Below are 24,547 nucleotides of genomic sequence, written 5' to 3'. Positions count from 1 at the left end.
ATCTGGCGTTATTTGAAATGCATATAGACGCTGCACAGTCCACGCGCCTGGAGCATTTTGATTCCGTCTAAAAGCGAAAGCAGCGGCCAGGCCCGACCCCGCGATTTTCAGCAGGTCGACGGACGGACACCGTAACGTCTACACGATGACGGCGAACCCTTCAGAGGAATGAGCACGAAGAAACAACAGCAAAATAAAAATAAGTCATTCGCCCTGCGCTGTGCGAAAATGCAGTAACGTGTAGTAGTGGTCGGTGACAGCCATATAGTGTCGTCTTTCTCTACTAACAGCATGTACTGAGACATCTGTCAACCGTCTGGCCTAGCAAATAACAGAGACACTTGATGCGTACGGTCGATTTGCGCAAGACGGACGCGTATAAAAGCGTTATAACCCGAGGTGCAATCAGATAAATAAACGGAAAGATAGAGAACCAAGAGATAGTGGGATTTGCTTGTGTGGCCGTGACATCTTGCCCCATATGTACATACGCGAGCGTGCAAGCACGCGCAGACTCAAATACATATACACACATGCTACTAGTCTCATTAAGCCATTCCTCGGCATGGATAGAAGCGCTCCTCGTTGTGTACGTAGAGCCAGTCGGTGCTTTCCCACGAAACGAGAGCGCCTCGCATTTCGTCAACACGTGACCCGGACAAAGCTAACCTTCAGATGAAGGCGAGCATGCACGAGAGACCGTGCGTGCAGCGGTCGCATTCGCGAGTAAAGGGAAACACACGTCATGGGAAACCCGATATGCAAACGCAGTCCGACTGTTCACCTCTGCAGTGTCGTTGATCTATAGCTTCACTTATCGAAGATATTCGCAACGTCCGTCGTCCGAATTTTTTTTTCAACATTTCGACTGTGGTACGAGATTTGGACAGACAGACAGACAGACAGACATATAGATATAGATAGATAGACAGACAGACAGACAGACAGACAGACAGACAGACAGACAGACAGACAGACAGACAGACAGACAGACAGACAGACAGACAGACAGACAGACAGACAGACAGACAGACAGACAGACAGACAGACAGACAGACAGACAGACAGACAGACAGACAGACAGACAGACAGACAGACAGACAGACAGACAGACAGACAGACAGACAGACAGACAGACAGACAGACAGACAGACAGACAGACAGACAGACAGACAGACAGACAGACAGACAGACAGACAGACAGACAGACAGACAGACAGACAGATAGACAGACAGATAGACAGACAGACAGACAGACAGACAGACAGACAGACAGACAGATAGATAGATAGATAGATAGATAGATAGATAGATAGATAGATAGATAGATAGATAGATAGATAGATAGATAGATAGATAGATAGATAGATAGATAGACAGACAGACAGACAGACAGACAGACAGACAGACAGACAGACAGACAGACAGACAGACAGACAGACAGACAGACAGACAGACAGACAGACAGACAGACAGACAGACAGACAGACAGACAGACAGACAGACAGACAGACAGACAGACAGACAGACAGACAGATAGATAGATAGATAGATAGATAGATAGATAGATAGATAGATAGATAGATAGATAGATAGATAGATAGATAGATAGATAGATAGATAGATAGATAGATAGATAGATAGATAGATAGATAGATAGATAGATAGATAGATAGATAGATAGATAGATAGATAGATAGATAGATAGATAGATAGATAGATAGATAGATAGATAGATAGATAGATAGATAGATAGATAGATAGATAGATAGATAGATAGATAGATAGATAGATAGATAGATAGATAGATAGATAGATAGATAGATAGATAGATAGATAGATAGATAGATAGACAGACAGACAGACAGACAGACAGACAGACAGACAGATAGATAGATAGATAGATAGATAGATAGATAGATAGATAGATAGATAGATAGATAGATAGATAGATAGATAGATAGATAGATAGATAGATAGATAGATAGATAGATAGATAGATAGATAGATAGATAGATAGATAGATAGATAGATAGATAGATAGATAGATAGATAGATAGATAGATAGATAGATAGATAGATAGATAGATAGATAGATAGATAGATAGATAGATAGATAGATAGATAGATAGATAGATAGATAGATAGATAGATAGATAGATAGATAGATAGATAGATAGATAGATAGATAGATAGATAGATAGACGGACGGACGGACGGACGGACGGACGATTTACGGTTTCATGCAGGCCTGAGTACATTTTTTTTTTTCGTAGCCGAACCTATCAGCCACAACAACTTCTTTTAGTCAACCTTGTCAGCCAGAGCCAAGGGTATGATGTAAAAGTATGAACGATCTGCCGATATTTAAAAGAGAAACCGAGGCATAAGTTAGTATACACACAAATGCATTATCCCAGCACATACTGAAGGATGCCACAAATTATATTTCTTCATTGGTTCTACCTGAACCTCTAATGTAGTAATTGTCCATCCAATGTAGGACTGCGCAAATCTGCGTCCCATGGTTCTTCGGCATTTTCCGTGTCGCTGCGTAACGCGTAGCAACGCCAGAGCATAAGAGCAAGATCTGTGGCGTCATGGCATTCATCGCATGTTGTAGGAACGCCAAACTCCGGATAAGTTTTGTTAATTAACAGTGGATCCGGATATGTTCTTGTTTGTAATCACCTGAGTGTAACGGCCTGAGTTCTCTTTAGTTTACTGCGTGGAGGGGGGGGGGGGGGGAAGACCCTGCGTCCTAGATAGAAATGTTTTGTGTGGTGGTGAATTCTTTAGCTTGTGCCGTATAAAGCAAAGTTTGCGAAGAGCAGCAGAACATGTGTTAGCAATATGGGCGTTACAACTTAAGTAATTTGTTAAAGTGACACCTAGGTACTTATATTCACAGACCTCAGTTAAGAGTTTAGAGCCAATGGAATAGTAAAATTTAAGTGGTTGAAGTGTTTTTGTGACGCGAAGAAATAGTCTTATCAGTGCTAAGGTCCATGCCCCCTTCATCACACCATGTAAGGGTTTCACTGAAGGCTACGTGAAGCGCACGTTGATCGTCTGTGAAATGAATATCGTTGTGTAAAACACAATCGTCTGCAAATAGGCCTATTTTCATCGGTTCATTGAAGACTGAGACTGTCATTGATGTAAATTAAGAACGAAAGTGGCCCCAGGGCACTGCCCTGGGGCGCCTCTGAAGATACTGGAACAGTGCCTCATGTTTCCCCATGTATTCTACATATTGTGTGCCGTTATTCGAATAGACGGAAACTCATGAAACAAGAAAATTGTGAGGGCCAATCTTGTACAGTTTTTGAATTAATTTGTCATGAAAAACGCGGCCAAAGGCTTTGCTGTAGTCTATCATGTCGACCTGACCGCTCCTGCCAGGAACGGATGCTAAAGTATGAACAACAGAAGCCAGTTGAGTAATGGTAGGAAATCCTTTTCTAAAATCATGTTGGTGTGGTGACAGTATGTTATTGTCGTCTAAAATTGTAGTTATGAAAGTAGCCACAATATGATCCACGAGTTTACAACACGAACAAATGATAGATATTGGGCGGTAATGTACAACTGACAACGGATCACCTTTTTTCAGTATGAGAACCACGCATGCTGTTCTCCAGTCATGAGGGATGTCAGAGGTTTTTAAAGAAGATTGAAATACTGTTACAAGAAACCTAGTAGCTAAGGGCTCAGCATGTCGGCGAAGGAATGCGTTAGGTATTCCATGCGGTCCAGGTGATGATTTTACCTTCAGTTTCAGTAGCATATTGAAAACTCGCCCTTCCGCGGTGGTCTAATGGCTAAGGTACTCGGCTGCTGACCCGCAAGTATCGGGATCGAATCCCGGCTGCGGCGGCTGCATTTTCGATGAAGGCGGAAATGTTGTAGGCCCGTGTGCTCAGATTTGGGTGCACGTTTAAGAACCCCAGGTGGTCGAAGCTTTCGGAGCCCTCCACTACGGCGTCTCTCAATCATATAATGGTTCCGGGACGTCAAACCTCACATATCAATCTATCATATTAAAAACTCTCTCATAATATGCAAGGTAAACATCGAAAGAATTCAACGAGGAGCCAGCGGCACGATTATCAGAAGTAACAGAAAATACACTATGGAATCGGTTATTTAAATGGTTGGCGACAACCTTTGAGTGATCCAGTATTTTATTATTACGTGAAAATTTATGTTCTGGCACCTTGCGCTCTTTAATATAATTCGAATATTTCTGTGGCTCATCTTTCATAAAGCTCGGCAGGGTAGTGTTGAAATAAAACGTTTTTTGCCTTTTGAACAGCCTCACAGAGTTCCGTACGAACTTAACGTAATGCATGTGAAGCAGGCGACCGTTTTCTCAAACGCTTAGCTTTGCGTTTTAAGTGACTAATGTGTCTCTTTATCCGAGAAGTATATTTTGCCGTTTTTTGTTTTTTTTTAACTTTACTGGGTACAAAATGATCGATGCAGTATAGGCAAATATTTTTGAAGTTCGACCAATGCAGTAAAGTATCACCTTCTTAAAATACCGCAAGTTCAGTTTCGAGATGATTCAAAATGGCATCATCATTGGCACGCATGTAGTCTTTCCCAGTTTTGAAGCCAGGCAGATGCCTGACGTGATTAGCAGGAAGTAGAACTGAAACTAAAACCAGCAAGTGGTCAGAGAAACCCATTTCAACAGAAACACCTAATATGAGACAGACCGATCTACGAACACCTGATCAAGCACAGAACTTGCGTTATTGGCAAAGCGCGTAGGTTCCTCGACAATCTGGACAAGGTTGTTTGCAAGAATAATATCAAACAGTATATCCACATCGCGTGCAGATTTCGGATTCTAATATACGCGGCTCCAGTTAATAAATGGGAGGTTAATGTCCTTGTCTCTTATGTTAGTTGTCTGAAGTTTTACGCGCCTAGAAGTTTTATATGGATTACCAACTAGCCCAATCCCACACTTTACTTGAGGTTAATGTCACCGGCAAGTATGATTTTGTGTTTTCTGTGTGGTCACAAGTGATTTAGTAAGACAAGTAAAACATCAGGAGATGAATTAGGGGGTCTGTAAACTGCATACAAAAGAAAAACAGTCCATATACACTATGTCATAATTTTAGCACCAACACATTTAAGCCTAAACAATATTAAAATATCACCATTCGTTTCAACACCCTGACCATGCAAACACTGTAAGTAGAAACTGGCCCTACGGGAATTAGTACAGTGATTGTACTGCACGAGATATGTCACAACGCTACTATCCCTGGACCTTGGTAACATGTTTTGCGTACTTCTGCAGTTCTTAATGCATGTGATGACACCAGCTATATGGGGCGTTCATCCTTAACTCTATCAAACTATCAAGATGCCTCTCCTACGGTGAGGAATTAAAAGAATTGAAATCGAACTTCCTGGCAATTCCCGGAATGGGAATAAGCTGTTTTTTTTCTTTCATTCCGAGGAATTCAAATGAATGGAACTGCGGCAAGTTCTGATTCCTCGGAATGGAATTGCAATGGAGGTGCCCATTTCGCAACACTGCTACAAAGTAACAAAATACGCGATTTTGAAATTTCTAGTTTTCATATGTAGAAACGTGCCATTCTCTGTGACTCCTAAATCTGTCCCATCATAAATTATTTGTTCATGCTACAGCAGAAGGTCTCGTCATCCTCCAAGCACCGCATAAGCAACAACAACAAAAAAAAAACCGTAATAACCCCTCTCAGGGAGGGTGTATGAAATACGTAGCGGTGTTCTTCTCGAGGGAGCCTTCAGCAGCCCATTAATAGACTCTCCTCGCTGTGATTTACATCTTTACGTGTTTCTGCATTATATCAATCGTCGACGGGCGAATAAACACTCCGGTCAGCACTCTGCAGAAATACCGTAGCACGAGTGTATTTATATCAACTCAATCTACTTTGGTAATAATTTTTTTGTGATTCTTTTAATGCCCGGTCCCACACAACAAGCCTCCGTTGACACACACACTCTCACTCACTCCCTCACTCACTCACGTCTCCCCTCTGCTCAATAACGACGGTGCCGCCGCACCACGGGCGCCTGCTCACTCATGGGGTCGCCCGGCCCGGCCGGTTCAAACGGCTCAAACACTTCTAAGCCGCAGCAAGTGACGGCGGCAGCAGAGAGCGAGTTCGTAGCCAACCTTTCGCGTTTGTCTTGCCAGTGCTGATGGATCTCGGCCCGTCCACATCGGCGCTGTCACACGGATTATTGTGCTCACGCGCGTACGTACCTCTTTCTGCGACGGCTCTTCCGCCGGCTGGACACGCAGAATGCCCGCCGCAGTGGACGCGCGCTCGGACAAACAAAACCGGTGGCCCTTGGCCTCCCGCTCGCCGGTCGTTGGCTCGCAGCTGTCGGACAAGACGACGCGGCGCAACTCGTGTCTTCCTCTGCTGATATTGAGGTGAGACATTTCGAGTTCCACGCATCAGTATTTCAATGAACTCGTTAATTTTAAATGAGCATCTTTCGTTGAAATGTTAGTAGCTGGAACTTATTGTTATCATGTGTATTATCCGTTCAGTAGAGAATGAGAATGAATCGGAGCCGTTTTTGAGAACGAAAGTGCATGATGGACCAGCCACACTGAAGTAATTACTAATTACACAACCGTTTACGTCTTGCCAGTTAAGAATGGCAACACTTCATTCATGCAGTGTTCTGAGCTCACCGGACCTACTTGTCGTCGAAGTTTCATTTATTGAGCAGCGACAATCGCGGCTAAGTCCAACACGGGGCTCATTTGACACTCGCAATAAGCGGCCTCTCCTCCTGCAATATTGTGGAATGTGTTACACGTACACTAGGAAGTCTTAAGCTCAATTGAGCGAAGTTTATGAGGTGTCGTGGGCTTTAGCCACCACTGTCGAAGACATTGACTTTGCATTAACGATTGCGGGAAACGTGGCCCAAAGGAGCATCCACGGCCGCGAGAAGCAACATTTGGGCGAACGACGCAGTTTGACAGGTAAGGTTTTTTTTTTTTTCTGCCAGAAGGCGTAAAATTTAAAACTAACGTCGGTTTCGCGCGGGAATCCTTCCCTGAAGTTTAATGCATCAGCAGCAACAGTGGAGAACAAACAAACCGAGCGAAGGGAACACATTTTGTATCGGGAAAGACGCTACCACAACTCACATATAGATTACCAGCAAGCATCATCTGCGCGTTCTAAAAACGGATGGTTGTATTTCTGCACTGAGCAAGAATATGCAACATTCTGTGTACCAGTCGCGTATATTATCGCCTAGCGCACATTTTGGTAATTTTCGTTTGTCACTCAAACTGCGAAGGAGGCGCGCGTCTTTCTTGTTAGTCCCACCTCATTTCCGCCAAAGACAGAACGGTACATTTCACATTTCATCCTCCCTGCTCTCCTTCATCAGCGTGGACCATCGCTACCGCTTAAATGGGCCATATAGAAGGGGCACCCGACACGACGCATGATAACAGTGGAAGATGGAGTGCAATGTACGTATTCGTACCCATTCCAAGCCAGAGAGTGTGGTGGCGGTATTCACGCTCTGACTGGCGCTGACCTGCGTCTGTTTCGTTACGAGGGCACATGATTACATTGGTTCAGTTCAGCGACGAGCTTTCACATGTGGGTGAAAGATGAAGTTTATTCCTTCAGGCAGAAAAGTACATAGGGTACCAGTGGAAAGGCAAATGAAGCCCGACGATGCGCCTGTCCCATGAGGGTCGAAAAAATCCCACTAAATCGACGCAATGCTCACTGTTCCGAATAACAGTACAATGAATATTGAAAAAGACAGGCACAAATATAAGTAGCACGTGTATAATGAAAACGAAGCAGCTGACATGATTACTGCAGACAATATCAAGAAATCGATATATACAAATAACTGGCACAGTGTTTAGACAACACAACAACAAAAAAAATAGCAAAGCTTGAACTAAGTCACGCAAGCCTGGGTAACAGCACAGCTGGTAACATCTAGGTTGTCCTAACTTGGCTAGACGTTTACGCTCTCACCTGCCTCTTCCCCATTCCTTGCTATACACAGCTGCTCTCTCTCTCTCTCTCTCTATCTATCTATCTATCTATCTCATTTTTTATTAACTTGTTTCTTTCTGTTTCTACCTCTCAATGAGTGTAGGCAAATCACGACGACAACATCTCTGCTCTAAAACACTCCTACAGCGCGTATGGGACACATATATTGGGCATATCCCGCTACCCATCAAGCTTGTACGCTAAATATTAACACAGGTACACTCGGGCGGCAACCTCCGATTAGGGGTCGCACCTTGCAGCTTCTCTTGGCAACCATCACTACAGAGCGCTTGGGGGTTGTTGAGGGCGTGCCTATTTCTTACGGTGATACTTTTCTATCAACGACAAACGGCAAACCTCGACTCTATGTAACAGCTCTGCTGTAAATGTTCAAAAGTGAGCACTTGCAGGCGCGAGTGCGTGCAATGCCCCACGACTGCATCGACGCGGTGATCTGGCAAGCACGGTATCCGCGCTGAAAAGGCTTCGTCTCCTCCTCGATATCATCTCTTCCTCTGTATCAAGCTATTGATCACAAAGGACGCCCTGTGTGTTGTGTACGTTCGCCGGTCTTCGACGTATGCCGACCTATGCGACTGTGCATGGCGGACTCCGGCGAAACAGCCGCGCTGCCAGCGAAACCACACAAGGCAGGTCGAAGTAACCGGTGGCTACACGGTGTACAGCGCTCGGGTTGTCGGCGGATTACGAAACCTGCAATGCACAGAGCCATACAGCTTGCTTTTTTTTCTGTATAGCCTAATACTTTAAGAGAGACCGTACACATTGAAAGTTGCTGAACGGACGTAGTAAATAGAGGGGCTAAATCGACAAAGTGCTTCGTATCTGTTCTACGCTGAAACTTTCGCTAATCCTGGTCAGAGTTGTCTGAGAGTTCGTCTTGCGGACAAAGTCTGACGCGAGATGTTGTTGTGGCTACAGGACCTCCGCCTTTACGTAGACTTGGATAGAACAATCATGGTGGCTGAATATACGAACAGTTGTCGAACGAAAGGAACAGTTTTTTGTCCCCTTTTATGAAATATACCTTAAACGTTCCTCGTTACATTTTAGAATACACCCTCCGTTTATGTTGATGAGAAGGGCAAACTAAACAATTTAGTGGAATGATACAGATATTCGGCGTCAATCGATCGTCCTTTCGAGCCTACGTTACACGCGCAGCTCCGCTTTGAAACGCCACAACGAGCGCGTTGGATCGTCAACGAACGTGAACAGCAACTCCAGCAGCACGGGTCGCAAACACCCGATTCCTTGTCCTGGTCCGCGTAACAGACGCGACGCGGCGTGGCTGGGAGAAGGGGGGGGGGGGCGCACTGGCAGTCAGTACGGTCCAGATGGCTCCGGGGTGGAGAGAGTCAGACGTCACGTCGCTCCAGCTGCGGCTTCCGGATGCTAAGCGCACACCGGTCGAAACTGCACCCTCTCACTGAGGTGTTGACCCTCGCTTGCCACAGATGACCTCAACTACGCCCGCTCCAGCGCGCACCACCCGTCCGGGCACACTGCCCTCCAAGACACAAACACACACGAGAACGTGTACACGTTCAAGACCCGTCCACTTCTGCATACCAGCCTGCGTTTTGTTGGGGCGGCCTCCACGGAAATGGAGCGGCACTTATACCACAGGGAGAGGAGGTCGTGAACAGCGAGCCGCCCGCCCTGGTCGACGAGGTTTATACTTGGGGGGATGGAGGAGGGTGGCGATAAACGGCGTTGTTTGGGATCGGTTCTCGACGCTGCTGCTGCTACGGTCGCCGCGAGTAGTAGGATGGTGCGCTCTCACGGTTGCGGACTCGACTGAGTGCCGAAGAAAGTTGCTCGCGTTTACAGCTCCGCGCGGTGAGCGCCGTAGTTACGAAATGTTGAACTGACCGGCCGTTGGCTCCGCGTGATTCGTTTCTGCCCCTCTAATTTTCTTGCGAGGATGTTGCGACAGAGCCGTGACGCTATGTGAGCTTCAGAAAAGGCAGCCCTTTAAAACGGCAGCTGGAAACTTTTGATAGAGTGACACCAGTGCAAGAAGCAATGTGGCCTGCTTTAATCGGGCATGTAGATACTCGCTAAGCTGAAATTACGGCTTGATTTTTTGGGGCCTATTAATTCTCAAGCTACACTGCCGCCCGAATCGATCTCTCGTCGGCTCTATCAATGAAAGAAGCTTATTGAGAGAGGGGGCGGCAAGGCACATGCAGCTCCGCCTAGCTGCTTAAAAATAAGCTTTCCCTTCGCTACTCGAAAACAGATAAAAACACCTAGAACGATTGACGTGGAAAGAAAATTCGGCTTCAGTTCGCATATATCTCCTTGAGTCTCGTATATACGTGTGTGGCAGGATTTATTATTTATCCCAATAATGCAAATTTGATAAACAAGTGGTAGCGTTACATCAGTTTGCTGAATTTTAAAACCAGACACAAGACTTCCCCTGCACGACGGCACGAAAGAGGGACGTCCGATGCGGTAGAAGAAATACTGAAGCGTGAGACGATAGACGGAAGGTACATTGCGCGGAGCCCAGTCACGTGCTGTAAATGTTTGCTGAACACTTGGAACGACACCTTCCGGTTGGCATTTTAATGCCGACGTAAGCACAGTTCCAATCATACTTTCATTTCCCGTAGGTACTTTAATAGTGCTTGAAGATCGACTCTGTTGCTGTTCCCACGCTATTGATAGGTGGACCGGCTCGCTATTCTTTTTCTAAACACCACTTACTGAGATTGATTAACGACTACTCAGTTGGGCTTTACATTGATAACAAATAAAATAAAACAATAGCCACTGACAGATTAGAGTAGTCATTTTTTAAACACTAGCTCCTGTGTTGTGACTCACTAGTTTGATCATAATGGTGAATATGTTTCTAATAATAATAATAATAATAATAATAATAATAATAATAATAATAATAAGACTTGCCGAGGTGCAGTTGTAAGTGAACGTTTAGCTCCTAGTAGTGACGTAGTAACCACCCAGTAGTGACACTCTTCTCATTCCACTGGCTAAGCCTGGATCGCCCACCCCAGTGTACCCATGCTAGCCTGTAAATCTTTGGTAAACGACACCTTCCAGTTGGGACTGTCATGCTGACGTATGCAGCGCCGAGCATACTTTCATGTGCCGTAAGTGGTGCCAATAAGTGGTCATGCACCCGAAATGTTGAGGCAGGCCCTGCTTGCTCATCGTCGTTTAACGATGTTGTCATGTCACTCTGTATTATATAGCTCTCAAATATTTTTCCCGTCTGTTACAGCCTTTCCATAGCTTCATCGCCATGCATTTTCCTATTCGTGGCCGGCACCGACTCATCGGACCTAGTGCCAAACCTCTGCCGCCTCATGGACCAGCCGCTGTACTGCCGGTGCGATGTCGAAGATTTCGCGGACGACGCCACGGACGTGTTCTGTTACGTCACCAGACCCATAACTCCCGACCACGTTGTGTTCAACTCTTTTCGAGGCCACGCGTCCGTAGTTTCCTTGGGATTCAACGCGCTGAACCTCAAGCACAAACTGACTTTCGTGCCCTCCGGTGCTCTGAGACACTGTTCCCGGCTGGAGCGACTGAAGTTCACGCAGTCGGACTTGGGTGCTCTCAAAACACATTCATTCTACAACCTCACTAGGTTAGCGTGGCTTTCGCTGGATTCGAATGCCATAACGACCCTGGGGAAAGAATGTATCGCCGACCTGCCGCGCCTGAAGAGACTCGAACTCGGAGACAACAAGCTGACAGTCGTCCCCGCCGGTTCCTTCCGCGGTCTTCCAACCCTTACTCAGGTCTTCCTCGAGAGGAACGAGATCGAGAACGTCGAAGACTACGCGTTCAAGGAGCTTTCCAACCTCAGAGAGCTCGACCTGAGCGACAACGTCATTGAGAACCTAACTGAGCGAACGTTCAAGGGCCTGTCGAGGGCCATACGACTCGACCTGTTTCGCAACAAGATCAGAAGACTCGGAGCTCGGGTGTTCAGCCCGATGGCCGCGCTTGTCGAGCTTGACCTAAAGTACAACGGTGTCGCCGAAGTGGACCCCCTGGCATTCGAGGGCCTGCCGCAACTGAACATCCTCTACTTGGCGTTCAACAGGCTGCGCTTTCTTCCCGCCCAGATGTTCGCGGGTGCTCCGAATCTTCTGAGCGTTGACCTCTCCCAGAATGAGCTGCTGACGCTTACTTGGAGGACGGTTGAAGACTTGAGAAAAATTGACACCGAATCCTTCCACATGGGTCTTACAGGTAAGCGTGCTGCTGGGTGACATCTCAGAAGTAAGTGGAAAATTGTCGTACCGTTTGTGCTTGTAAATAAACGTTAGATGTAAAAAACAGAAACACCCCTGAAATGTGCAAATGCAAGCATAGAATCGGACGTACTTGTGGACTTCGCATACTATATTGAAATGTGAAATGATTTCTTTCAATTATGTAGATGCTTCGACAAAAAGTAGGTGCTAATGATGAAGAATGTTTATTGTAGATTACTATGACTAGCACTATCAGTAGTAATACTTGCACTAATAGTAGCTGTATGCGAATATGTACGCAATAAACAAGGACAACAATAACGAACGAGATATATTGCAAATGACCACCGGGAATGGCCTCCTCAGGAGTATGTACATAAAAACCAAAGAGCAAAAAAAAATATCGCAGCTCGTACACATGTAAGGTAAAAGCAAATGAGAGCAACGGTAAAAAAACACAAACTCGTGAGTCACGAACAGCTGTCGAACGAAAGCAACTGTTTCTTGTCCTCTTCTATGAAATATTCCTTAAACGTTCTTCTTACATTTTAGAATACACCTTCCGTGATAAAAAATATGAATAAATTCATAATGCGTACCACATTTCTTGAGAACCTACATCACTTAACACTTCGTATATTACCGTCCACATATGTGGGCATACACAGTATCACCGAATTGTGATTAAACTAGCCTACCCTAGAAATGTATCTGAGCTGGTGGCATCGCTCGAGCATAGAGTAACCACATTTCAAATTGATTTTAAGGCAAGGCGGTGGCTAGCTTAATCGCAATTTTTTAATATGTTCTGGCCATGTATGGTAATTAGGGAATACACAGGATTAATTTAAACTCACATTGTGGCGCAGGAAACAAGTTTATCTGCGACTGCCGTCTCGCCTGGGTGCAGCGCCTGCAGAATGTCACGCTGAACGGCAAGTTCCATCGCGAACTGCGGGACATCACCTGCTGCAATGACGGAGCGTCGAGTAACGAGAGCTGCAGAACTCAAGTGGCCGGGCTAAGCCTAGCAGAGTTGCAGTGCCACGAGGATTACGAACCCCAAGGGCTGCCATCGGCGACACATCATGACAAGGAGCGGGCGGAATCCGGCGGTGCGTTAGAGGAAGTGGATGACTTCAGCGCAGGTGCCAAGACCCGCCGGACGCGTCCGGTGTCCGAGCACACGACGGAAGACAGCGACGATCGTGCGAAACCGAAAGGCGAGGCAGTGCAAGTGAGCGAGAAAGACGTTCCGGTGGTCCCGATTAATGCGAAGGCTGCGGCCAATGAAGCAGTACTGTTCAGTGGTGGTAGTCTGGGCAACCTTGCTGGGCCGGCCTCCAGGTGCCTCACGGGTGTGGTAGTCTCGCGTCTTTTGCTTTGCCTAAGCCTTCAGTGTCTGAGCAAGTTGGTCTGACAAGGAGAGCGAAAGTGTCCCATATCGGTGTCGTGCTTGCTTTGTCAGTGTGCTACCGTTGCGGCTGGCCAGCTAGGCAACTTGGTGCCACGAGGCGGTGAAACAATCGATCACCATCGAGATGACAAGAGTACTCAGCGCGGACGTTATTTAACTACATTTATTGAACTACAGTTGATATGAACTACAGAAATACTCAGATAAACGAATCAAATGCATCAACACCAGAAGTTTGTGAATGCTGAAGTCGAGATGCACTGTTAACAAGTAGCCCTTAGCAGAGACAAATCGAACCATGATTACCCTGGCCTATTTGAGACTTACGTAGAATCAACACGACTTCTGAATTACATAAACACAATATGTTTCATGATACTTGCTTACCAACAAGTCACTCGGTACAAAAACACATAAAGCAGAAGGAAAAGCAATATAGCGCCCAACACATGCTAATTCATGTAAAATAAAGTGACAAGCGCACAACATTGAAGGTCAAGAAGTGATGCATTGCGTCTTTTGTTGCAACAGGCTCAAAGATGTAGAAGCCGCATTAGCGGTAGTGTATAGTTAAAGAATGTGACTCTAAGGCTAGTTATTCCTCATAGTCATGTATATGCCTACTCACGGAAGCATCCAAACTGTATCCAGACATTGGTGAGGACACCAGGCTCATGACCATGCACAAATAGACCTCTACCGGGGTACGTCACAGCGTGACATCACCGGTGCACGTGCAAGGCGGTGGTTGGCAAAACATTCCCGCCGGTGGCTGAGTATGGTGCAGTCGCTCGGTGCTTGGGGCACATTTTTTTTTCTTTTTGAAAGCTTAATTTTCATCTCACAGTGGCAACATTAGCTGTGGTATGTGTCAGAGAAAATCTAGGTGTGTGATAAAGTGCGTGATGAAATATTCGCCGCGCTACCTGGCTGTTTATCTCGGAGAAGCGAGCACACGTGGCTGCCTGTGCGAGGAACAGCGGCATCGCCTTCTAAAATGTGTAGTGTTGACTGTGGCGTGTAGTGTGCGTTGAAAGGCATCAATAATATCGGTTCACCTTTACGGACGGTGAAACTGGGAATATCGTACGTGGTGTGTGCAGAGTGAATAGCGCGATGCGTCCTGTTTGCGAAAACATTGTTATTCGTTGTGGGCCGGTTGCAAGTTGTCGATGGAACTTTACGATCTGACATTGTAGTCAAAGTAAAAATACATTTGACGCGATCATCAGCGATTGGGTACATCTCGGCGTATGCGCGGCGTGCAGAAAAACAAAAGTTGATTTGATTGATTTGTGGGGCTTAACGTCCCAAAACCACCATATTGCCACCAGCACGTAGTGGGTCGACAGCAAGAGCGGCTCTCAATCTGGAGGAAAAAGATGATCGCGTGCTTTCTTCTCTGCTCGAGAGCCAGCCACGACTGACGCATCGTCCTAGAGCTAGCTACCCGGTCGTTCAATAAATCCCCCAGTACTTGTGACTCATCGTGACAAATTGGTGGAAGGTGCTGGGTAGCCTCACGGATGCTGCAGACCCCCCCAGGAAGCCGTAATACGAGTCCAGTGCCAGTCAACACTCCCGTGCATCGGACCAGCCGCCGAATCAGGGGATTGCCTCCGGAAGTCAACGATACTGCTCCCACCACGTCAACAAACATGACCAGCACTTCGGTACAAACCTTGGCAACCGGCACGGGAAGCACGTCGCCGAACCGCTATACGTTGGAAAGCCCACGGGCACCGCCGACGTTCCATGGTACGGAGCGCGAAGACGTTGAGGACTGGTTGGCGGACTTCGAGCGCGTAGCCAACTTGAATCAGTGGGACGACGCGGCGAAACTGGGTCGTGTCTACATCTATCTCGAAGACGGGGCTCGCACGTGGTATCAAAATCGGGAGGAGCAGCTGACGACGTGGCCCGAATTCTGTCGTAGACTTCTGCAGACATATGCCAGCACTGACCGCCAAGAAAGAGCTGAACGAGCTATTCTTGCCCGCGTCCAGTCGCCAAACGAAACTGTGACCGCGTACGTCGAAGACATGACGCGCCTCTTCCGACGGGCCGAGACAAGAATGACGGAGGACAAGAAGTTGCGTCACTTGATGCGCGGTGTCAAGGACCAGCTTTGTGCCGGCCTCGTGCGAAGTCCTCCGAAGACGGTCGCGGAGTTCTTGTCCGAGGCCGTGACAATGGAAAAAATGCTGCAGCAGCGATCCAACCAATACGACAGGCAAGTCAGTGGCATGTCTACTGCCGACATTTTCACCGCCACTAGAACCAACAACGACTGTCTACGTGAACTCATCCGTGATATAGTACGTGAAGAGTTACAAAAGGCTGGTGTAACACCTCATCCTACAGTCAACTCTATTGCAACTGTGATCAAGGATGAGCTGCACCAGGCCCTCCGGGACACCTTGCCTCATGATACAGCTGTGCCAGCTCCAACTGAATACCGCCGCGAGACAACCTACGCGGAAGCCTTGAAACGCCCTGCTGCAACGCCGCCATTATTCGTCCATCCTGTTCCTGCTGTTTCACTACAGTCAGCGCAGCACATACCGTACTACGAAGGCACGTACACGCCACCGCCCCTGCCCTTCGTCCCTGGTGCTTCTGTCGCCCATCGTTCAGTGCAACCAATTCAGTACATCGACGATCGGCGCACGTCTCCTCGAAAGTCTGATGTTTGGCGCACACCTGATCGCCGGCCTCTGTGCTTTCACTGCGGAGAAGCTGATCACTTGTACCGCCAGTGCCCATATCGCCGTCTTGGGGTTCGCGGCTTCTCTGCGTACTCGCCGCCACCCCGTTACGGTCAGAGACCACGCGACATCCAAAACTACCTCTCCCAGCAGCATGCACCACCGTCTGCCGGGCGCCAGTCGCGCTCGCCATCACCGAGGCGATTTTCATCAACGCCCCAGCGGTATTCTACCGCACGATCTTCCAGCCCCCGCCGGGAAAACTAGCCGAAGCGACCTCTGGGGGCGGGGTCGCTGAACGTCGAAGCGCTGAAGACCTCCTATTGACGCAGAACCGTACAGAAACTGCTCCGACATCACCTGCTGCTGCAAAGGATAGCCGGCTTTCACTCGACATAGCAGTAACAATTGATGGTTGTGTAGTTAATGCGTTAGTGGACACCGGCGCAGACTATTCCATACTGAGCGGGAGACTGACAATGCAGCTGAAGAAAGTAATCACACCATGGCATAACTCGCAGATTCGGACAGCTGGTGGCCATGTCGTTACTCCACTGGGTGCCTGCACAACTAGAGTACAGATTCAAGGGTACACATTCGTAGCAAGCTGCCTTGTTCTACGTGAATGCTCCCGTGACGTCATTCTGGGAGTTGATTTTCTACAGGAAAATGGAGCTATCATTGATCTGCAAGAGCGCCACGTCACGTTCTCAGCCCAGCGAGCAATCAACGTGCAGGATGACGGAATGCGTGTCGACGTACTCCGTATTTCTGAACAGAGCGTGACGCTTCCTCCCCGAGCCAGTGTTCTAGTCGACGTAACATGCTGTGGTTTGAGCGATGGCGATGTGGTGGCCGAGACAAATTTAGAACACCTCCTGCAGCAAGGCATATGTGTAGCGAGAAGTGTAATACACGTTCGTGACGGCCGATCTGAATTGCTCGTTACCAACTTTAGCAACGAGCATCGACACCTTTCCCGTGGCACTTCGATAGCGTTTGCCCACGAAGTAGCAAACGTAACCAACTGTCTCACGTCAGAAGTAGTGGATAACGCAGACACATCAATGAGCAACATTGACATCGATCCTGATCTGTCCACCGATAACCAGACTGCGCTGCGAGCGCTCTTGTTCGAGTACAGGTCTTGCTTCGCAAGTTGCTCGAAGATCCGCCAGACGTCCATCACTCAACACAGGATCATCACGTACGAGGACGCACGCCCAATACACCAGCACCCCTACCACGTGTCGGCTAAAGAACGTGAAGCGATACGTACGCAAGTTCGCGAGATGCTTGACGATGGCGTTATCGAACCATCCAACAGCCCGTGGTCATCTCCAGTCGTGCTTGTCAAAAATAAGGACGGGTCGCTACGCTTCTGCGTCGATTACCGAAAGCTTAACAACGTGACCAAAAAGGATGTGTACCCGCTACCGCGTATCGACGATTCGCTAGATAGACTTCGTCGTGCCCATTATTTCACTTCTCTCGATCTCAAAAGCGGGTACTGGCAAATCGAGGTAGATCAGCGAGACCGCGAAAAGACAGCCTTCGTGACTCCAGACGGCCTATACCAATTTCGAGTACTCCCTTTCGGCTTGTGTTCAGCGCCGGCGACTTTCCAGCGAATGATGGACACTGTCCTCACAGGGCTGAAGTGGCAGACTTGTCTTGTCTACCTTGACGATGTGGTGGTCTTCTCTGCCACGTTCGAGCAGCACCTTCAGCGCCTGCGCAGCGTGCTGGAGGCTATCCGATCGGCGGACCTCACACTAAAGCCACAGAAGTGCCACTTCGGCTATAAAGAACTAAAGTTTCTTGGACATGTAGTTAGCGCCGAAGGAATCCGTCCCGATCCGGACAAGCTTGCCGCTGTTGCCGAATTACCAGCTCCTGTCGATAAGAAAGCCGTCCGGCGCTTCCTTGGTTTGTGCGCCTACTATCGCCGATTCATTCATGGCTTTTCACAGATAGCAGAACCTCTGACTCGTCTCACAAGGGACGACACACCGTTTGTCTGGGAAAACGAGCAACAAGCAGCTTTTGATGAGCTGCGACAGCGCATGCAATCAGCGCCCGTTCTCGCTCATTTCGACGATGATGCTGACACGGAGGTCCATACCGACGCTAGTAACATTGGGCTCGGTGCAGTGCTCGTTCAGCGTCAAGAAGACATCGAAAGAGTGATAGCCTACGCCAGCCGCTCTCTATCGCGTGCTGAGGCGAATTATTCCACTACGGAGAAAGAGTGCCTCGCAGTCGTGTGGGCAATCACCAAGTTCCGCCCGTACCTTTATGGTCGTCCCTTCAAGATAGTGACGGACCACCACGCCCTCTGCTGGTTGGCAAGCCTGCGCGACCCTTCAGGACGGCTAGCACTGTGGAGCTTGCGGCTGCAGGAATTTGACGTCGCCATCATCCATAAGTCCGGCCGTAAGCATGAAGACGCTGACACACTGTCACGCGCGCCCCTTCATGTCGTCAGTCAGGAAGCAGAGGAAGACGAAGGCTTCCTGGGCGCCATTAGCTCATCAGACTTGAGTAAACGGCAGCGGGATGACGCAGAGATTCGTCCGATCATCGATCATTTAGAGGGCCAGGACACAATCATACCACGTCATTTATTCCGCTCGTTGCCGTCGTTCTGCCTTCGAGATGGTGTGCTGTACAAGAAGAACGCTCGTTCGAACAACCGTGCCTACCTCCTGGTGGTTCCTCGAGACATGCGAGACGACGTCCTCTTCGCTTGCCATGACGAACCCACATCCGGTCATCTGGGCTACTCACGAACACTTGCCAGAGTGAGTGAGAGGTACTATTGGCCAACTCTTTCGGCAAGCGTCAAGAAGTACGTGAAGAGCTGTCGGGAATGTCAGCGCCGAAAGCAACCATCTGTTAAGCCAGCTGGTTTGCTTCAGCCCATTGAAGCACCTTGCACGCCATTCGACCAAGTCGGCATGGACATTCTCGGGCCATTTCCCCTGTCTGCGGACAGCAACAAATGGGTGATCGTCGCGACCGACTATTTGACACGCTACGCTGAAACCCAGGCGATCCCACGAGCCACGGCTTCTGAGGTAGCACAATTTTTCATGCGCCACATCGTGTTACGACACGGTGCTCCTTCCAGTGTAATAACGGACAGAGGGACGGCATTCACGGCGCAGCTTACGGACGAAGTTTTCAAACTGAGCATCACCAGACACCGAAGAACAACTGCGTACCACCCGCAAACCAACGGACTTACCGAGCGACTGAATAAGACCCTCGCAGACATGATCTCAATGTACATCGACGTACAGCACAAAACGTGGGACCGGATCTTACCTTACGTGACCTTCGCGTATAATACCGCCGTGCAAGAGACCACGCGATTCACGCCATTTCGGCTTCTCTACGGCCGCGAAGTGCAGACCATGCTAGACTCTATGCTACCGTGTCAAGACGAAAACGAGTTGGCAACTGACGCCGAAGAATTCGCAGAGCGTGCTGAGGAAGCCCGGCAGCTCGCGCGACTGCACATCGGCCAGCAACAGCTGGCAGACGCACGACGCTATAATACCCGCCACAGAGAAGTGTTTTACCGCCCCGGAGATCAAGTTTGGGTGTGAACGCCCGTCCACCGCCGTGGCCTTAGCGAAAAGTTGCTGAGCCGGTACTTTGGCCCATATAAAGTGTTACGCCGCTTCAGTGACGTGAACTACGAAGTGGTTCCGGACTCAACACCCCATGCACGGAGCAGGACACGGCTGAGGCCGGACGTCGTTCATGTGTTGCGCATGAAACCATTTATTGCGCGTTGCTCGTAACTTTTTCTTTACCGTACAGCATTCTTTGTGTTTTTTGTTTATTTGTGTGAACTTGCTTTCTCGTTCATTGCCGTTTCTTATATTGGCACGCTCTTCAATTTTTACTTTCACATTATCCGAATTTCCAATTTCTTTTTCACGTGCCTATGTAGTAGCATCGCGGTGATGCTATGTACTTTTCTTTCCTCTTTTTGGGACTTGTTTTTTTTTCTTTTCGGAAGGGGGGATAATGCCACCAGCACGTAGTGGGTCGACAGCAAGAGCGGCTCTCAATCTGGAGGAAAAAGATGATCGCGTGCTTTCTTCTCTGCTCGAGAGCCAGCCACGACTGACGCATCGTCCTAGAGCTAGCTACCCGGTCGTTCAATAAATCCCCCAGTACTTGTGACTCATCGTGACAATATGATTATGAGAGACGCCGTAGTGAAGGGCTGCGGAAATTTCGACCACCTGGGGTTCTTTAACGTGCACCCAAATCTGAGTACACGGGCCTACAACATTTCCGCCTCCATCATAAATGCAGCCGCCACAGCCGGGATTTGATCCCGCGACCTGCGGGTCAGCAGCCGAAGAAAAATAAAAGTTCATGATCTTCCGGTGATATGTACGACTACGCATGAGCTATAAACCCCGCCACGGTGGTCTAGTGGCTAAGGTACTCGGCTGCTGACCCGCAGGTCGCGGGATCGAATCCCGGCTGTGGCGGCTGCATTTCTGATGGAGGCGGAAATGTTGTAGGCCCGTGTACTCAGATTTGGGTGCACGTTAAAGAACCCCAGGTGGTCAAAATTTCCGGAGCCCTTCACTACGGCGTCTCTCATAATCAAATGGTGGTTTTGGGACGTTAAACCCCACAAATCAATCAACGCATGAGCTATAAGCATGTTGTAGCGCTGATGAATCTGCATATATGCTTCACGGCTATAACTCGTATTATTGAATACCTGATACGTGTAAATAAAAACAGCGCAAATTTTCGTTTCTTATCTACATTGTACTTTTATGGCTCGATTCTTATGAAGTGACAATGCGCATTAAAAGTGTGTATTAGGCCTAAAGGAGTAATATGTATGTACGAAAGCACGTTATAGGTGTTAAATGCAGCAAGTTAAGTGTTCCAGATGATATTATATATTAAGATGTCGGGTTTTATATCACATGAATTTTCACTGGGTTACTGAAAAACGCAGCGGCAGAATGTCACTTTGATTTTCACGAGGATGTGTTAACCTCAGCCTAACCCATGGCAACAAGTGTTTCTTTTTTTTTTTATTCATCTCTGATCAGACTCGTGGGCAATGAGTGAGATGCTTATCCGTGACGTCGCGCACAGCAGCTCAAAACCATGCCGCCGCCAATGCTGTACCTCGTTTAAAACTGCATTGCACATGCCACGATGGAAATCGAATAAGTTTACATCCATGCCATGCAAATATTTCTCAAAGTGCCAGTAACCGTGTACATTCAAAACGTTCGTGTTTGAAAAAGATCAGATTTCTTTTTTATGGCTGCCATCTACGCGGGTGAAGCCCACTGCGTGCTAGTCACGTCTCTCAGTACTCAAAACTAAGTTTGTCCATCCATCCAACTACGACGAGCAAATTTCCACACTATGAGTAGCGACCCTTCGGCTACCCCCTTCTTTCAGAAGCTGTGACTTTAGAACACAGCAATGCAGAAATTTCTGTCGAAGGAATGCAGATATACGCTGCTCTGCTATGCAGAAAGATGCCTCCGAAGGAACTTTCTTGCCAACCAGCAGCAGCTCCGAGAGAGGGTATGGGGGGCGGGGTGCCCGCAGTGACGTCACACTGTTTACAAACAGGGTGAGGTCTATTGACACGTACACGGTCGCGTCATGTCGTTACAGCAGAAAGAGTAGCCATATGGGTTTGGATGTGAGCGCACATGATGAAATTGCGAGGGGCAAGAAGCAATGTGAGGTTATTTTTAGCATATGCAATGTCTGCTGTTAACGTGGACGACGTCCGCGCGCTTTAGTGTCGTGCGAGCGCTAGTACTCGCATGTGTTTGAGTATTCAAGGATGGGTTACGTTTGTAAAACACGCGTTTAGTTACCGCTTATGGCTTGCCTGTATACTGCCAGAAGATGCGCTTGGTTGTCGGGATATGCCAACGCAAAGCTGGGCTTATTCTGAAAGCACTTGTAAGCAATTTTGTAAGCAATTTTTGTAAGCAATTTTGTAAGCCATTTTGAAGAGAAGGAGTGCAAAATTCGCGCATAACCAGTGCCTCTCCCGAAACGAAGTTTGCGCCTTCTTTTACGAGAAAGTTTGTTTTCGTTGAGAGATTATGTCAAACGAAACACTCGTGTCAGATGGATGTGTGTACAACAACGACGTGTGAAGCAAAGGGAGGCTTAAAAAAACTCGGTGTGTGTGTGTGTGTGTGTGTGTGTGTGTGTGTGTGTGTGTGTGTGTGTGTGTGTGTGTGTGTGTGTGTGTGTGTGTGTGTGTGTGTGTGTGTGTGTGTGTGTGTGTGTGTGTGTGTGTGTGTGTGTGTGTGTGTGTGTGTGTGTGTGTGTGTGTGTGTGTGTGTGTGTGTGTGTGTGTGTGTGTGTGTGTGTGTGTGTGTGTGTGTGTGTGTGTGTGTGTGTGTGTGTGTGTGTGTGTGTGTGTGTGTGTGTGTGTGTGTGTGTGTGTGTGTGTGTGTGTGTGTGTGTGTGTGTGTGTGTGTGTGTGTGTGTGTGTGTGTGTGTGTGTGTGTGTGTGTGTGTGTGTGTGTGTGTTTTATTCCCAGAATCCTGAATCGCTTCTTATACCTCTTCACTGCAGTTGACAGGAGGCCCGTAGCCGGGAATTTTTTTAGGGGGGGGGGGGGCACCTGTTGAAAGTAATGAAAAACACCTATTTTTATTATTGTCCTCGGTAAAACACACAAATACATCCAAATTTCGGGGGGGGGGGGAGTTGGATGGAAGCTTCTTATTGGTTGACAGCCACACTCCGGTAAACGAAGGTGTCACTGTGGTCTGGTGCCCCACAAGTAGCGGTGGCAACATCAACCGTGATATTCACCCTGTCAACGAGCTGATCGGTGCTACACGACACCCTCGCAAAGAAGCCTAAAACAATTGCGTTTGTTGTTTAGGTGTGGCTTACATCATCTTGTGCTGCAAGCTTTTCACCAAGCGATATGATGCAAAAGCAAGTATTGCAAGAAACGTGGTTCCTTACCATGTCTGGTTGCATTTGTTATTTTGTTGTGAGCCCCCAGTATGTCTGTGTAAATCACTCATCGTGTAGGGCTTGCGAAGATTTTTTTTAATTCTCGCGCTTGCTTTAGTAGGATACGGGGGAGGGAGGCCGAGACGACGAAGGCGATCGGATCTGCATGGTAGCCAGAAAATAAACAATCCACTGGAGCAGCACACGCAGAAAATTATGCGGAACAGGAGCACGCTTGGTGATAATCACGCTTTAGTAAAGTTTTCTCAACCAAACCAATATTCCACGAGCTCTGCAAACAAAGAGATAAAGCGCAGTCGGCGGGGTCATGGAGTATGGTTCGATGCTGCGAACTTGGTCAGGTTGCCTTCTAATAAAGCATCTCTTTCTCTCTCTCTCACTCTCTGACTTTCTTCAAATGACTGGATTTTGTTTTATTCTTCGTTGAGACCGTGCACCGCTCACCCGACTAACATTAAATCAAGGGGGGGGGGGAGGGGGAGGTTCCACTTCAGTAAGCGCATCTTCATCGACACATCAAATTCGTTTATACAGCAGTCGATTCAACTGGGCAATAGTTTTACTGAAAATATGCTCAATGGTAAAACGAATCGGTACATGGTCAAAGGAATTGGTGAAACATTAAAGTGAATTCTGCGTTCGCAGATGTATTTGATGTTTTCTGAAGACGAAAGACTTGGATGCTTCATGGAACTCGAAAATTTACCGGCAACGACGCCAACACGAGTGACGCAAAGGCTCATCAATCACGTGGTGTGGCTACCATATGACGCCATCATGACCTCAAAGATAACCAATTTTATGACGTCATACCACGTGACATAATTAATGACCGATGGCATTTAACGGTCAAAAGCCACGATGTGATTGCGAGAGACGCCGTGGTGGAGGGCTCCGGAAATTTAAACCACCCGGGGCTCTTTATCGTGCACCCAAAGCTATATAAGCACACGAGCATTTCCATCGAAAACACGGCCGCCGCGGCCGGGACTCAATCCTACGACGTGCGGGTCGGCATTCCAGCATCATAACCACTAAACCACCGAGGCGGGTACATCATGTGACGCTAC

The 24,547-nt window shown here is 47.9% G+C and overlaps 2 protein-coding genes across 2 annotated transcripts in view; one reads left to right on the top strand and one right to left on the bottom strand.

The window, feature by feature from the left end:
* The window catches only part of LOC119172742 (uncharacterized), a 176,298-nt gene that overhangs the window by 21,731 nt on the left and 130,020 nt on the right, over positions 1–24,547 (bottom strand). The window lies entirely within an intron of this gene.
* LOC119172743 (uncharacterized) lies at positions 6,140–13,773 on the top strand. The gene is made up of 3 exons (XM_037423890.2): positions 6,140–6,454; positions 11,344–12,326; positions 13,201–13,773. Exons 1-3 carry the CDS (start codon positions 6,321–6,323, stop codon positions 13,749–13,751), a joined length of 1,668 nt encoding a protein of 555 aa, XP_037279787.2. The 5' UTR covers positions 6,140–6,320; the 3' UTR covers positions 13,752–13,773.

The sequence above is a fragment of the Rhipicephalus microplus genome, chromosome 4 (assembly GCF_043290135.1).
Source record: "Rhipicephalus microplus isolate Deutch F79 chromosome 4, USDA_Rmic, whole genome shotgun sequence".
NCBI lineage: Eukaryota > Metazoa > Arthropoda > Arachnida > Ixodida > Ixodidae > Rhipicephalus > Rhipicephalus microplus.
The sequence above is the reverse complement of the archived record's forward strand: the minus strand, read 5'-3'. Positions and strand labels throughout refer to the sequence as shown.

Excerpts from the sequence above, each read along its gene's own strand:
- LOC119172743 (XM_037423890.2), top strand. The coding sequence starts at position 6,321 with ATGCCCGCCGCAGTGGACGCGCGCTCGGACAAACAAAACCGGTGGCCC. Across the intron at positions 6,455-11,343 it reads CTTCCTCTGCTGATATTGAG|CCTTTCCATAGCTTCATCGC; the intron begins GTGAGACATTTC and ends CGTCTGTTACAG. Across the intron at positions 12,327-13,200 it reads CTTCCACATGGGTCTTACAG|GAAACAAGTTTATCTGCGAC; the intron begins GTAAGCGTGCTG and ends ATTGTGGCGCAG.